The sequence below is a fragment of the Suncus etruscus genome, chromosome 5, assembly GCF_024139225.1.
Source record: "Suncus etruscus isolate mSunEtr1 chromosome 5, mSunEtr1.pri.cur, whole genome shotgun sequence".
NCBI classification, from domain to species: Eukaryota; Metazoa; Chordata; class Mammalia; order Eulipotyphla; family Soricidae; genus Suncus; species Suncus etruscus.
In genome coordinates this window covers 18,594,471-18,609,823 of record NC_064852.1, presented here as the reverse complement: position 1 = coordinate 18,609,823, position 15,353 = coordinate 18,594,471, and the positions used below count along the sequence as shown (strand labels likewise).

General features: G+C 49.6%; 1 protein-coding gene across 1 annotated transcript; it reads right to left on the bottom strand.

The window, feature by feature from the left end:
- Positions 1 to 963: 963 nt before the first annotated feature.
- PLPP7 (phospholipid phosphatase 7 (inactive)) lies at positions 964 to 13,669 on the bottom strand. The gene is made up of 2 exons (XM_049774085.1): positions 13,144 to 13,669; positions 964 to 1,859 (listed from the first exon to the last, which is right to left on the bottom strand). The coding sequence occupies exons 1-2, from the start codon at positions 13,601 to 13,603 to the stop codon at positions 1,495 to 1,497; spliced, it is 825 nt and encodes a 274-aa protein (XP_049630042.1). The 5' UTR covers positions 13,604 to 13,669; the 3' UTR covers positions 964 to 1,494.
- Between the last annotated feature and the right edge of the window lie 1,684 nt (positions 13,670 to 15,353).

Below are 15,353 nucleotides of genomic sequence, written 5' to 3'. Positions count from 1 at the left end.
GCCTGGAGCAAAGGAGCAGGGGCAGAGAGATAGCACAGTGGGGAGGGCATTTTCTTTGCACAAGGCCCAATCCAGCTTCAATTCTATTATGATCTCCCAAGCACCATCAGGAGCGATTTCTGAACACAAAGTCAGGAGTGAGCCCTGAGCATTGCCCCAGGTGTGACCCAAAACAAAACAAACAAACAAACAAACAAAAAAGCAAATAAACAAAAAGAAAATAGAGAAGGAGAAGGCATAGCATGGAACCCCAAGTGTCAGGGTGTTTGGACTCCCAGGAGCTACAGGAGGAGAGTGAGGTTTCTCTCAAGAATCCAAGGATCCCCCACCCCCCTGCTGGGTCACTGGGTTTTGAATTTCCAGCCTCCTGGGGGGCAAAGAGAGGGTCCACTTCTGGGGTCTCCAGGGTGTGGAAAGGGCACATGTGGACAGGCCCAACTCCTCCATACCCAGTTGTGGGGCCCCCACAAAGGGATACTGAGGTTGGAACAGAGGCAGATTTTGTTTTGGGGTGCTTGAGCCACATCCACTAGTGCTCAAGGTAGGATGTTTGTCTTGCATATGACCAACCCAGGTTTAATCCCTGGCATCCCAACTAGTCCCCTGAGCACCACCAGGAGTGACTCCTGAGTGTAGAGCCAGGATTAAGCCCTGTGTGCTGCTGACTGTGACCCAAAAAATAAAGAAAAAAAGTTAGAAGACTTCTGGGAGACTAAGGTTGGGGATGTCTTCTTGGCCTAGGGCCATCTGAGGAACATCAAAGCAAAAAGTCCCACATGGCCTGGACCTGGTGGGAGAAGGGAAGGATCTCAGGGGAAAAGACCCAGAAGTCCCTGCTCTGCCCCTACAGATGAAGAACACAGGAATTGACATGGGGTGGGGGGAGAAGGGAAGGCTTTCTGCATGTCTATGCTGTACAGAGACGTTTGTCAGAACATGGAAATGAAGCACCAGGACACAGGGTCGGGCCTCAGGGCCCACAGTGTGACCAAGCACCAGCCAGAGACATGTTGGAGAAGACAACGGGTTCACCATCGCTCCCCTGCACAGGGCCCAGTGGCCACAAGCTGAGAGTGGGCCCACCTGACAGTAGCATTTCCCAAACAAATGGACCACAGGCCATGTCTCTGTTTGAAGTGTCAGGCAGGGTCTGGGGCCAGTGGGCATGGCAGCGCTTGATGACCACCAAGCACCACATGCTAGCGGGGGCACCTTTGAGGCCTGGTACTGCGAAGCCTCACGGTCCATGGGGAGGCCAGAGCAGGCCTACATCCTGTCCCTCCCAGTTCCTGTCTGTGATCTCCCAAGAAGAAACAGAGCTGAGCCCCACAGCCACCCACCACCCAGTGACCCTCGTGTCCAGCCTGGAAGCTTCATGTCACAACCAGCCTTAGCGGAGGCTTTGATGGGCAGAGTTGGGGCGGTCCTCCTGCTTCCTCCTTCTCCCTCTTGGGGTGCCCCCCGGATCTCGATGGTGCTGGTGGCGGCGGCAGTTCACCAGGCAGAAATAAGCATTTGGCAGGTGTTAGAGGACATCCAGACCAGCTCCACCAGGCGGAACTGGAAGTAGCCGATGAGGAAGCCCGAGAGCACGTCAGTGATGTGGTGGCGGCCGATCATGACGCGCGACAGCCCCACGCAGAAGGCCCATAGCACCAGCAGCACACGCAGGGGCACGGCCAGCACCAGGTGGCTGAGGAAGAACTTGGACACCATGGCGGCGCGGCTGGCGTGGCCCGCGGGGAAGGCGTACACGTCCATGGTGAGGTGGTCCAGCAGGCTGGGACTCGTCTCAAACGGGCCACGTCGTTTGATGAGCTTCTGCACGCCGGCCACTGTCATGATGTCCAGGAGGAGGGCTGAGGGGGCACAGGGGACACAGGCCAAGGGGTCAGTTATGCCAGCACCTCCTCCCACCTGCTCGCCCTGCCCATGGAATCTGAATCCCAGCCTGGCTGCAGACCCCTGGAGTGTTGGGACCTGTCTCAGTTCCCCCCCACCTGGCCAGGTTCTTCTAGGCCTAAATTAGGAGGCAGAGGGGTGGGGGGTGCAGGGCCAGGGACCAGCCAGAGGATAAAGGGTTGAGGGATGAAGGGATAGAACAGTGCTCAGAGCTTACTCTTAGCTCTGTGCTCAGAAATCACTCCTGGAAGACTTGGGGGACCATGTGGGATGTCAGGGATAGAACCCGGGTTGGCCACGTGCAAGGCAAGCACCCTCCCCACTGTGCTACTGCTCTTAGCCCTGGAAGATCAGGATTGGCTATATTCCACCCAACACCCCTAATCAAAACCTGTCAGATCAGTGTTCAAGTGTTTCAGGCCAAAGGTTGGGCCCAGTCATGTAGCCTCTAGGTGCCACCTGCCTTTGGAGATTAGTCTCAGAGACATGGGCTTGGGCATCCATGGCCAGTTCCTCCTGGGCACAGACTCAGGGCCCAAGAATGAATGAGGACCATTTCTTTTTTCTTTTCTTTTTTTTTTTTTGTTTTTTGTTTTTTGGGTCCCACCCGGCAACGCTCAGGAGTTACTTCTGGCTCTGCGCTCAGAAATCACTCATGGCAGGTTCAGAGGACCATGTGGGATGCCGGGAATTGAACCAAGGTCCGCCCGGGGTTGGCTATATGCAAGGCAAATGCCCTACCACTGTGCTATCTTTCCGGCCCCAAGGACCATTTCTTAAATAAAGATATTGTGTGGGGGAGTACTATTTCTGGTTCAAGTATAAGACAGAAGAGGAAGTGATTAAAGAGGCAACCCTGGTTGGACTGTGGGAAGCCCTGGGTTGTGAGGGTTGTGTCTCAGGAGGAAAAGCCCCATGAGGGCCTTTGGGGAACTGTGGCTATTGGCTAGTGGCCCGTGGGCCACTCTAACCTGTGCTGGAATGGTCACCCACATGGGCAGGGCTAGATGGCAGTCAAGGGCCAGGGGTGATGTGTATGGCCTCGGTCCCATTCATACAGCTAAGGGGGACTTAGCTGTGGGGTGTCCATCCTGGTCCATGTGCATGCTGCCTTCTGCAGACCTGCTGAACCTGTTCTGGCACAGTACCAGAACTAGTACCAGTGACCTCAACTCTGGGCTCACCACCCAGAACCGCACCCACATGCATGGCCAAGTTCCCTGACCTCCACACCCACCTGCATTCATGGGGCACTGTGGAAAAAAGGTGTCGGCAGAAAAAGCTTGGGCTAGGTTGGGGCATTAGGGAGGAGCTGGGGCCTGGAACCCCAGCATGCTACAACCCAGCTTAGATCTCTGGGACAGAGCCTCCAGAGACACTTGGGCTTGAAGGGCAACTGCTGGCAAGTTGCACGACCTGGGGGGGGGAGGTTTCTGCTCCTATCTGTCCCTCTCCTCCCCCTGCTGATAGTAAGGACATCCCATAGGCTGTTTGGTGTGACAAATATCCCATCAGTGAAACTGGGGAGCTGCCTCACTCTGTCCCTCCATCTCCCCCAAGCCTTTTCTTGAGCAGGATAAGGATGCCTGCACCCACAGGAAGTACCCATAGGGAGCACCCACACATGGAGAACCCCACAAAGGGAGCATTAATAAGGGAGTATTCACATACTCATAGAGCATCCCACCTAGGAAGCATTCCATGTGAGGAGCACTCCCGCAGGGGAGCACCTCTCTTCCCCTCAGCGTGGAGGCCTGTGACTTCCTGCTCAGGGTTTACTGTCCAGCTCAGAGCTCCTCAGTGAGGTGCTGAATGTGTGTGTGTATACATATGTGCACATGAGTATATGTTCAGTGCAGGACTGCCTGAGGGCCAGGCAGGGATAGCACTGGGCTTGCATGGTGATAAGCAAGGAGCAGAGATGGGCCTTTGGGGTCCCATTATTTTTCCCCCCTTGTTAGGAATGATGTATTAGTTATTCTCCCCCAAAGCACCAAGAGCAATTGCAAAAACTGTCACAATAATAAGAAAACAAAATGTGTACTTGAGAGGAAATTAAGGCAGTGAAAAATACAAGCTACACACAGTAGGAAGAAATATCTTCAAATCATAAATGTAATCAGGGACGTTTATCTAAAATATAGAAAGAGGATCGGGCCCGAAGAGATAGCACAGTGGCGTTTGCCTTGCAAGCAGCCGATCCAGGACCAAAGGTGGTTGGTTCGAATCCCAGTGTCCCATATGGTCCCCCGTGCCTGCCAGGAGCTATTTCTGAACAGACAGCCAGGAGTAATGCCTGAGCACCACTGGATGTGTCCCAAAAACCAAAAAAAAAAAAAGAAGAAGAAAGAAAGAAAGAAAGAAAGAAAGAAAGAAAGAAAGAAAGAAAGAAAGAGAGAAAGAAAGAAAGAGAGAGAAAGAAAGAACGAAAGAAAGAAAGAAAGAGAGAGAAAGAAAGAACGAAAGAAAGAAAGAAAGAAAGAGAGAGAAAAAGAAAGAAAGAAAGAGAGAAAGAAGAAAGAACGAAAGAAAGAAAGAAGAAAGAAAGAAAGAAAGAGAGAGAGAGAGAAAGAAAGAAAGAAAGAGAGAGAAAGAAGGCCCGGAGAGATAAGAAAGAAAGAAAGAAAGAAAGAAAGAAAGAAAGAAAAAAAGAAAGAAAAGAAAGAAAGAAAGAAAGAAAGAAAGAAAGAAAGAAAGAAAGAAAGAAAGAAAAAGAAAGAGAGAGAGAGAAAGAGAAAGAGAAAGAGAAAGAAAGAAAGAAGGCCCGGAGAGATAGCACAGTGGCGTTTGCCTTGCAAGCAGCCGATCCAGGACCAAAGGTGGTTGGTTCGAATCCCAGTGTCCCATATGGTCCCCCGTGCCTGCCAGGAGTTATTTCTGAACAGACAGCCAGGAGTAATGCCTGAGCACCACTGGATGTGTCCCAAAAACCAAAAAAAAAAAGAAGAAGAAAGAAAGAAAAAGAAAGAGAAGAAAGAAAGAAAGAAAGAAAAGAAAGAAGAAGAAAGAAAGAAAGAAAAGAAAGAAAGAAAGAAAAGAAAGAAAGAAAGAAAGAAAGAAGAAAGAAAAGAAAGAGAAGAAAGGAAAAGAAAAAGAAAGAAAGAAGAAAGAAAGAAAGAAAGAAAGAAAGAGAGAGAAAGAAAGAAAGAGAGAGAGAAAGAAAGAAGAAAGAATAAAAGAAAGAGAGAGAGAAAAAGAAAGAAAGAGAAAGAAGAAAGAAAGAACGAAAGAAAGAAAGAGAGAGAGAAAAAGAAAGAAAGAAAGAGAGAAGAAGAAAGAAAGAAAGAAAGAAAGAAAGAAAAAGAAGAAAGAAAGAAAGAGAGAGAGAAAGAGAGAAAGAAGAAAGAAAGAAAGAAAGAAAGAAAGAAAGAGAGGAGAAAGAGAGAGAAAGAAGAAAGAAAGAACGAAAGAAAGAAAGAAAGAGAGGAAAAGAAAGAAAAGAAAGAGAGAGAAAAAAAGAAGAAAGAGAAAGAAGAAGAAAGAAGAAAGAAGAAAGAAAGAAGAAAGAAAGAAAGAAAGAAAGAAGAAGAAAAAGAAAGAAAGAAAAGAAAGAAAGAAAGAAAAGAAGAAAAAAGAAAGAAAGAAAAAGAAAGAAAGAAAGAAAGAAAGAAAAAGAAAGAGGATCACTGACAATCCAGTCACACCCTGAGCACTGCCGGGTGTGACCCAAAAAACCAAAAAAAAGAAAGAAAGAAAGAAAGAAAGAAAGAAAGAAGAAAGAAAGAAAGAAAGAAAGAAAAGAAGAAAAGAAAGAAAGAAAAAAAGAAAGAAAGAAAGAAAGAAAGAAAGAAAGAAAGAAAGAAAGAAAGAAAGAAAAGAAAGAAAGAGAAAGAAAGAAAGAAAGAAAGAAAGAAAGAAAGAAAGAAAGAGAAAAGAAAAAAGAAGAAAGAAGAAAGAAAGAAAGAAGAAAGAAAGAAGAAGAAAGAAAGAAAGAAAGAAAGAAAGAAAGAAAGAAAGAAAGAAAAAGAAAGAGGATCACTGACAATCCAGCACATAATTTGATTTTGGGGATGGGAAATAGCACAGGGATTTCTGGAGATCCCCAGCATTTTTCAGGAAATCAAGGCAACCCCAAAACTTCAATGCCCACAAACAGCACAATCTCAGGACCAGGCCATGAACCTGCACTTACTGGACTGAAAGTCACCAGTAAGTCTTGGGGGTCTGTTTAGGGAAGAGTGCCCAGGCTTTTTGATGACTGGTCAGGTTCTGCCTCTGAGTCCCCTCCTAGCTGCTGTGGCAGGTGAGAACGCTACACACTGAGGAACAGGGACAGTCAGAGGGGCACATAAGAGGGGGAATGTACTTTCTGTTATGTCTGTGTATGTGTGTGCATATGTAGAAATTTTTTTAGATGCTGGAGATCAAACCTAGAACTTAATAAATGTCAGGCAAAAATGCTTAGTCACATCCCCAGACCTATTTGAAAAAAAATTATTCTTTTGGTTTTGGGGTCACACCCAGTGGCACTCAGGAGTTATTCCTAGCTCTGCGCTCAGAAATTGCTCCTAGCAGGCTTGGGGGACCATATGGGATGCCGGGGATCGAACCCGCATCTGTCCTAGATCAGCTGTGTGCAAGGCAAACACCCTACTGCTGTGCTACCACTCTGGCCCCTGAAAACTTTTTTTAATTTGTTTTTGTTTTGGAGCTATACTCGGCAGTGCTCAGGAGCTATTCCTGGCGCTGTGCTCAGGATTGACCCCTGGCAGTGCTTCAGGGATCAGATGTGATGCTGAGGCTTCAAATCAGGCTTGTTGGGGGCAGGGCAGGTGCCTTAACCTCAGTGCTTTTTCTCCAGCCCTACAGTAGGTCCTATATATATATATGTGTGTATATATGTGTTTATGTGTATATTGTATATTTTATATATTGGTGAGGGTGCCTCTAGGGTCAAGGACAGAGATCTAGGGGGCCCTGCCGGCAATTCTGGGCCAACTTGGCTGGTGACTCAAGGCAAGGGCTGGGTGATGTGGTACTGAGGCTACTGGGTCACCCAATTAGATGGGACCGACTGGATGGGGAGCAGATGTTGCTGACAATCAGTTTTGGGGTGCTATAAGACTGAGTACACTGGTTCTGATTCTGAACCGCTGAGGTGTGGACTGTGAAGGGCCTTGGGCGGGCAGGACCACAAAGACCAATAGGAGAGGTTCAGTCTGGGGAGGGCAGAATCACGATGACCAATAGGAGTTCAGGCTGAGGGAGGGCAAGAACACAATGACCAATAGGAGGGGCTCAGTTCTTGGGAAGGAGAGAACATGAGGACCAATAGAAGGGGCTTAGCCTGGCAGGTTCCACAGCCTCTGGGACCATTAACCAAAGGGGAAGACACAGAAGGATCCAGAGAATAGGCAGGGGGTTAGAACCCCAACAGTCTAATGTGGGGAGATCTATGAACTCAGACCCCAAGTGTACATGAATGAGAAACCATGGGGCTTGGGACACCTCAACTGCAAGAGAGCTGATTCTATGGTGAAGACCCTGGGCCTTTTCCTCCATGCAAGATTGCTAATGAGGGATTAGGGCTATAGCACAGCATGTAGCTTTGCAAGCAGAATACTTGATACCTGGCACCACATCTGATCCCAAGAACTTTCAGGGTCAGGAGTAAGCCCTGAGCACTGCCAGGCATAGCCAACCCCACAACAAAACAAACCAAAAAGAAAAATGCTACTGAAGGGCTAGAGAGAGAACACAGCAAAGAGGGCACTTGCCTTCCTTGTTTCTGACCTGGGTTCAACCCATGGCACCTGGGTTCAACCCATGGCACCCCATAAAGTCCCTGGAGCACCACCAGGAATGATCCCTGGAGTGCAGAGCCAGAAGTAAGCCTTGACCACCGCTGCGTGTGGCCAAAAGCAAAATCAAACCAAACGAAAAAAAGGAACCAAATAATGCTACTGAAAGAAGAGGCTAGTAAGTGAGGTGTGGCTGGTCCACACCATGGAGTACTACTCAGCCATGTAAAGGAGTTTACACTTTACACTGCCTAGTCACTGCTAGTGAGCACATCAGACCTAAAGGTTCACATCCTGTAGGTTCTGTCTCTATAAAGGACTGAGACCCAGTGCTGAGAGATAGAGGCCGGAGACAGGAGATCCAACCATGGGCACCGTGTCTGTTCTGGAGGAAGTAAAAGTTCTGACTTTCGCAAAACCAAAAACATGACAAATAAAGCCATGCCAATCTCATCTCGGTGTGTGGTTTTGTATAAATGGTGTGGAGGCTGCCCATTCACAGTGGCTCAAACTGGAGCCATGGAGACACTTCTAGAAGAAGAGTACAGGTCAAGACCTAGATTTGATTCCTGGTATCCCATAAAGTGATCCCTTGTTCAGAACTAGGAGTAAGTCTTTTTTGTGTGTGTGGTTATTGGGTCACACCCAGCAGTGCTCAGGGTTTTTTCCTGGCTCTGTGCTCAGAAATTGCTCCTGGCAGGCACGGGGAACCATATAGGACGCTGGGATTCGAACCAATGAAAGGTTCATGCAGAAGCATGAAAGGTAAACGCCTTACCTCCATGCTATCTCTCCGGCCCAGGAGTAAGTCTTGAGCATCGTTGGCTCCAAAGCAAAATAAAACAGAGCAAAAAAAGCTGCACAAGTTTCTGAGCCAGAGAGTACAGAGGGTAAGGTGCTTGCTTTGCACACAATTGGTTTAGGTTTGATCCCTTAACCCATAGGTTCCCGGAGCCCCAGCAGGAATAACTCCTTAGTACAGAGCCAGGAGAAGCCTTGAGCAGAGGGGTGGCCTCCAAATAAAAACTTAAATAAAAAAAGACTACAGGAGTGGAAAGCATAGCGGCAGGGTGTTAGCCTGTGTGCAGCCAACCCAGGATGGAAGGAAAGTGGTTTGAATCCCGGCACCCTATATGGTCCCCTGAGCCAGCCAAAAACAATTTCTGAGCGCAGAGTCAGGAGTAACCCCTGAGTGCTGCTGGGTGTGACCCCCCCCCCAAAATAAAACCTACATAAGGTCCCAAATTTTATTCTGGACATTAAATGGTCCCAAGGTATCAGCAGAAGTGTCCACCCCAACACACACAACAACAAATTTTTTTTTGGTTTTTGGTTTTTGGGTCACACCTGGCAGCGCTCAGGGGTTACTCCTGGCTCTACACTCAGAAATGGCTCCTGGAAGGCTCGGGGAACCATATGGGATGCCAGGACTCGAACCAATGTCCTTTTGCATGCAAGGCAAATGCCCTACCTCCATGCTATCTCTCTGGCCCCACAACAAAGTTTTAAACTGTTAAAATTTAAAATGTTGGGCCCGGAGAGATAGCACAGTGGTGTTGTCTTGCAAGCAGCCAATCCAGGACCAAAGGTGGTTGGATCGAATCCCGGTGTCCCATATGGTCCCCCGTGCCTGCCAGGAGCTATTTCTGAGCAAACAGCCAGGAGTAACCCCTGAGCAATGCCGGGTGTGGCCCAAAACCTAAAAAAAAAAAATTAAAATGTTAAAGTCTCTGAGAGATAGCACAGTGATAAGGCATTTGCCTGGCATGTGGCCAACACAGTACTGACCCTGGTTCAAATCCCAGCATCCCATATGGTCCCGAGCCTGCCAGGAGTGACTTCCGAGTACAGAGCCAGGAGTAACTCATGAGCACAGCTGAGTGTGACCAAAATAGAATAAAATAAAAATAAAACTAGTAATAAAAATAAAATAAAATAAGGGGCCAGAGAGCTAGCATGGAGGTAAGGTATTTGCTTTCATGCAAAAGGTTGGTGGTTCAAATCCCGCATCCCATATGGTCCCCTGCGCCTGCCAGGAGCGATTTCTGAGCATAGAGCCAGGAGTAACCCCGGAGCGCTGCCAGGTGTGACCCAAAAACCAAAAATAAAATAAAATAAAATAAAATATTAAAATCAGTTCTATATAAATTTGAAAGTCAGTTCCATAAGAATAATTTTACCAGGGGCCGGGTGGTGGCGCAAGAGGTAAGGTGCCTGCCTTGCCTGCGCTAGCCTTGGACGGACCGCAGTTCGATCCCCCGGTGTCCCATATGGTCCCCAAGCCAGGAGCAACTTCTGAGCGCATAGCCAGGAGTAACCCCTGAGTGTCAACGGGTGTGGCCCAAAAAACAAAAACAAACAAAAAAAAAGAATAATTTTACCAGGACAAAAAATAACAGGGCTCTTTTATAAACAACTCAGGCATAGAACAAGACACGGTGGCCATGTCTACCACCATGGGGGAAAACAGAGAAAGTCGTCTGGGAGGCACCCAGCTCTGCCACCAGGTTCCAACCTACAAACCAGATGCTGACCGGAAGGGCCAGGAGTAAGGGGGCTGGTGGTGGGAGCTGAGCAGGGGGGAACGAAGGTGGGCCTGGGAGTGAGTAGTGGATGGTATTGGTCATAATAATAAAAATGGTGGTGGTAAAAAAAATGGTGGTGATGATGGTGGTGTACTGGTAACAATGGTGGTGGTGGTAGTCGTGATGGTAAAAATGATGATGGTGGAGATGGCAATGATGGCGGTGATGGTGGTGATGGTGATAATGGTAACTGTATGATGACAAAGCTGTCAGTGTAGCCAGCCCCTCCTTAGGCACGAAATGGCACCAGCAGATCCCTCTCCCCTTGCCTGTGGATCCGTGAATCAGCCCCACGACCCATTTGACAGATGAGGAAACTAGGGCTCTGAGAAGCAAATCATGTTCCAGAGTTCCACAGAAGGCTGGGGTCTGTCTGTTCCAGCTACTAAGAGCCTCTCCAGCCCAGTTTGGGGGCCTTACAGACTATGGGCATCGTGTTGAAGGCAAGAGTAATAGGGAGGCTCGGTTCACCCCAAAACCTCCACTCCCAGCCTGGAGACATTTCCCAAGTCAGTCTGGTGCTTGCTTAGGCCCTGAGCTCCCCCCAGAAGCATCATCCCTGTGCCAAGTTCTTTCCCAGGGACCCCAGAAGCCACGAGCTGTGGATTCCTTCAAGTTCATGGTGCAGGAAGGAACTACATGCTCCAGCTGAGTGTTAAAGTCCTGTCTGTGACCCCAAAGAGTAAAGTAGACAGACTCCCACAGTCTGTGCTCCATGGAGGTGCTGCAACAGCACAACCCACAGCCCCTTCTTTTGGGGGTATACTCTGAAGTAAAGGGGACCCTCCCTATGGAAGAATGGGGAGGAGGTGGGGTTTGCAATCTGGGGTGTGTGCCCCATTAGGGCCCAGTATTGCCAGGAGTAATTTCTGGGTACAGAGCCAGGTGAAACCCCTGAGTGAGTACTGACAAGTATGAGCCCCCCCACAAATAAATAAAAAGTCCTTGAAAAAGTTAAAAGCAATGGCATATGTCTTTGCTAGCTGGATGCTTGGTACAAAGGAGCAACTCAGTCAAGGATGTTTGGACCTTTGAGGGTTTGCCCAGGCCTAGGCCTGATAGGTGTTATAGGCCACCAGTCACACCCAACAGTGGTCAAGGACATATTTTATTTACCTTGGGGTTTGGGGGCACATCCAGCAGTTCTCAGTGTTTGTTCCTGGCTCTGTCCTCAGGAATCACTCCTAGCAGGGCTAGGGGGACCGTAGGCAGTGCTGGAGACTGACCCTTGGTTGGTCAAATGCAAGGCAAAGGCCTTCCTACTGTCCTATTGCTCCAGACCTGGCATAGTGGACATTTTTAAATTCAGAAAGGACATTTGTATTCAGCAGGAGCATGGCTAAGGGGCCAGCATGAGGCCAGTGGGGAGGATGTTTGCTTTGGGTGCAACCCTCTCAGTTTGATGCCTGACATCCCATGTGGTTGCCTGAGCCAGGCTGGAGTAATTCCTGAGCATTGCTGGGTGTGGAAAGAAAAGAAAAGAAAGAGAAGGAAGGAAGAAAGGAAGGAAGGAAGGAAGGAAGGAAGGAAGGAAGGAAGGAAGGAAGGAAGGAAGGAAGGAAGAAGAGGAAGGAAGGAAGGAAGAAGAAAAGAAAAGAAAAAGAAAGAAAGAAAGAAAGAAAGAAAGAAAGAAAGAAAGAAAGAAAGAAAGAAAGAAAAGAAAGAAAGAAAGAGGTTCCTGGAAGGAACCTGGAAGGAGCCTGAAATGAGACCTTCAAGGATAGACTTGTTCTCACTTTTGTGAGAACAAAGTGGTCACTGCCTTGCACCTCAGTTTCCCCATCTACATGCATGGGGGATGAGAGTTATTTTCCTTAGAAAGCTGTGGGTGTAGAAGTTATGTGATTTGGGGGCCAGAGTGATAGTACAACGGATAGGGTGTTTGCCTTGCATAAGGCTCAATGGGGTTCAATCTCTGGCATCCCATATCATCCCCTCTGCATCTCAGGTGTAATTCTGTAAAGCCAGAAGTAAGTCCTGAGCCCCCCCAAATAACTGATAAAGTTTCTTTTTCTTTTGGGGGCATATATTTGGATCACACCCAGATAGATGCTCAGTATTTTCTCCTGGCTCTGTCCGTAGGGATGATTCCTGATGGTGCTTGGGTATTGCTATGTAGTGTCACAGATCAAACCGGTCTGTCGGGTGCAAGGCAGTGACAATTCTTTGGATGCAACCAACTCCAATCAATTCCCAGTTCCGATCAATTCTCCTTTTTGTTTTTGGGCCACAACTGGCGGCTCTCAGGAGTTACTTCTGGCTCTGCGTTCAGAATTCAGTCCTGGCATGCTTGGGTTATCATATGGGATGCTAGGAATTAAACTTAAGTCAACAATGTGCAAGGCAAATGCCCTACCTGCTGTGCTATCACTCTGACCCCTCAATTATCCTTAATTCCTTCAGGGATCCAAGTTCTCCAAGGCCACCACACACAACACATTGGGAATAGAGCAATCTTTGCTGGAGACAGAGACCCACTAGCCCCCAAATTGGTGGCCTCGATGGGAAGCTAGCAAGGGCTCAACACGGGCCCCCATCTGAAGAACGTAGAATCCAGGGACCCACCCCCGGTAAAAAGAGCTCCAAGATGAGGACAAGTGAATGGGGAGTTCAAGACTAAGAGAATGCACCCCTAACCTGGGTCACAGAGCAATCTTAAGGAACTTACAGAGTCTCTGAGCCAAGGAAGGTAAGGCCATGGGGCAATGGGGGAGGAAAGGGAGAGGGGAAGAGGAGAAGAGAGTAGACACCTTGGAGGGGTGGAGGGGGCTCCGCTGGGATCCCCAATTCTGTGCAGTGCTTTGCATGTGTTTTCGGGGTGCCCTTCCTGGGTCCTGGGGGAAACCTCAGGAGTTCACTCCTCATCCCCTGTAGGTTGATTTCCGAGGGCGGGTCCTGGCTGGGCCCTCACTCACCCAGAAGCAGGTTCATGAGCACCTCCTGGCCGGCCAGAGTGCTGCTCTTCACCAGGCAGAGGATGGTGCCCCCGATCCAGGGCACGCCGTGGCCCGTGACGCCGATGAGCTTGACCATGGAGCGGGCCCCGGCCCAGGACGCGGCCCGGCCCGCGCACACGCCCAGCCGCTTGGACAGGCAGATGTCAATGGCCAGCAGGGAGTTGAAGGCGATGCCCTTGAACGAGGGGTTCAGCTGCATGCAGTCCTCCTCGGGCAGCTGCTGCGATTGGCGCCGCTCACGGGCCCCGTCCCCACCGGGTGCTGGAGAGGGCTGCGGCCCGGGCCCCGCGGCGGGCTTCCTCCCGGCCGTCGTGCGGGGTTCGGGGGCGGCGCCCTTGGGGGGCTGATTCAGGGAGAGGAACTCGGCCCGGTGGAGCACGTTGCTGCGGGCCCGGGCCCGGCTCTGCGAGGCCGGCATGATGACGCGCGCGGAGCCAGCCCGGCCACCTTGTCCCCAGCGCCTGCAGCTCTGTTTACTCCGGGACACAGGCTCTCGGGGGGCGGGACCTGTCAGTGGGACAGCCAATGGAATCCGGCCTTGAGAGGCTGTAGCCAATGGCGTGGTCACGTAGGCGGGATTACCTACGTAGTGGGCGGACTTAGGCTATTTAAATCCCCCAATGGTTTCCGGCCCGAATCCCGGGTCAGGCTGGGAAATGTAGTCCCGCTGTGGCCTCTGCTGAGTTGGACCGGGGCCCGCCGCCCAGATGGGACCATGGCCCCCAGCGTTTCCAGGCTTCCTAGGAGCTATCCATCACCCCAGCCCGCCTATGGACAGACCGGCTGCCCTAGCAGCCAAGGATGGGAGACAGGGCCCCCCAAAGGTTGGCCAGCAGAGATCAGGACAGTTGGAGAGACTTGAGGGCCCTCACCGGGCAGCAGTTGAGGACAGTAAGTGGGAGGCATGGCACAGCCAACCCCTCACTCTGGATGATTTCTTTGGGCGCACAAGCTAGGGCTTCTTTATTCTTTTAATTTTGGGGCACACCCAAAAACTCAGGACTGACTTATTGTTGGCTCTGCGCTCAGGGAGCATTCCTGGCAGTGCTTGGAGGACCCTATGGGATGCCGAGGATTGAATCTGGGTCAGCCATGTGCAAGGCAAATCTCCACCTAGTGATACTATTATCCTGCCCCTGTTTTCTCTTTTCTTTTAAAATCAGCATTGGGGGCTGGAGCCATAGCACAGCAGGGAGGGCATTTATTTGCCTTGCATGCTGTCGACCGTGGTTTGAACCCCGGTAATCCATAGGGTCCTGCGAGCACAGCACCACCAGACATAAATTCCTGAGTGAAGATCCAAGAGTAACCCCTGAGCACCACGGGATGTGGCCCTAAAAACGAAAAAAAGAAAAAGAATCAGCTTTGAATTAGGCTTCAGCGCATCTCAGCTGCATCAAACTCTCTATAAGCTTTTTCTGTGGACAGAGGGGCAGCTGTGAGAGGGACAGGTGCCCACAGCTACTTTGAGAAGCCCAGAAATAGTCACTGAGCACCTGGCACTGAGGGGACCCTGATATGCTGTAGCCAGGGACAGCGCCAGGCCTGGTCTGGGGAGCAGTGTCGGGTGGGTTGGCCACATGACCCATGTCAGCACCTACAGTGTCTTATCTATTACAGCTCTAGAGAGCAAATCTAGGGCCTCTTATTTGTAAGGTAAATGCTATAATATTGTGCTACAATCCCCCACGCACACACCAAGTAGGGGAATATTATACCAGCCAGAACAGATGCAATCCTCAGAAGAAATATAAGAGGCTAGAGTGATAGCGGGCAGAAAGCTTACCTGGAATATGGTCAGCCTAGATTTGATTTCCAGCACCCCATATAGTTCCTGAGGCCACCAGGAGTGATTCCTCAATAATAGAGCCAGGAGTCAGTCCTGAACACCACTAGGTATGCCCCCAAAACAAAACCAAAAAAGAAATTAAAAAAAAGATATAATAAACTTTATTGATGTCTGTCATATAGACACCAAATACATTTTAAAATATGATCACATCCCATGCCCTTTAGAAGGAAACCTAGCCTTTCTGCGTGTTGTAAAGCTGGCCACATTTCCATAGCAACCCACCCTTTTCCGACAGCTGCCTGGCATTCAGCTGGGTGACTGACTGGCCGAGTGTGTGTTCGTGTGTGTGTGTGTGTGTGTGTGTGTGTGTGTGTGT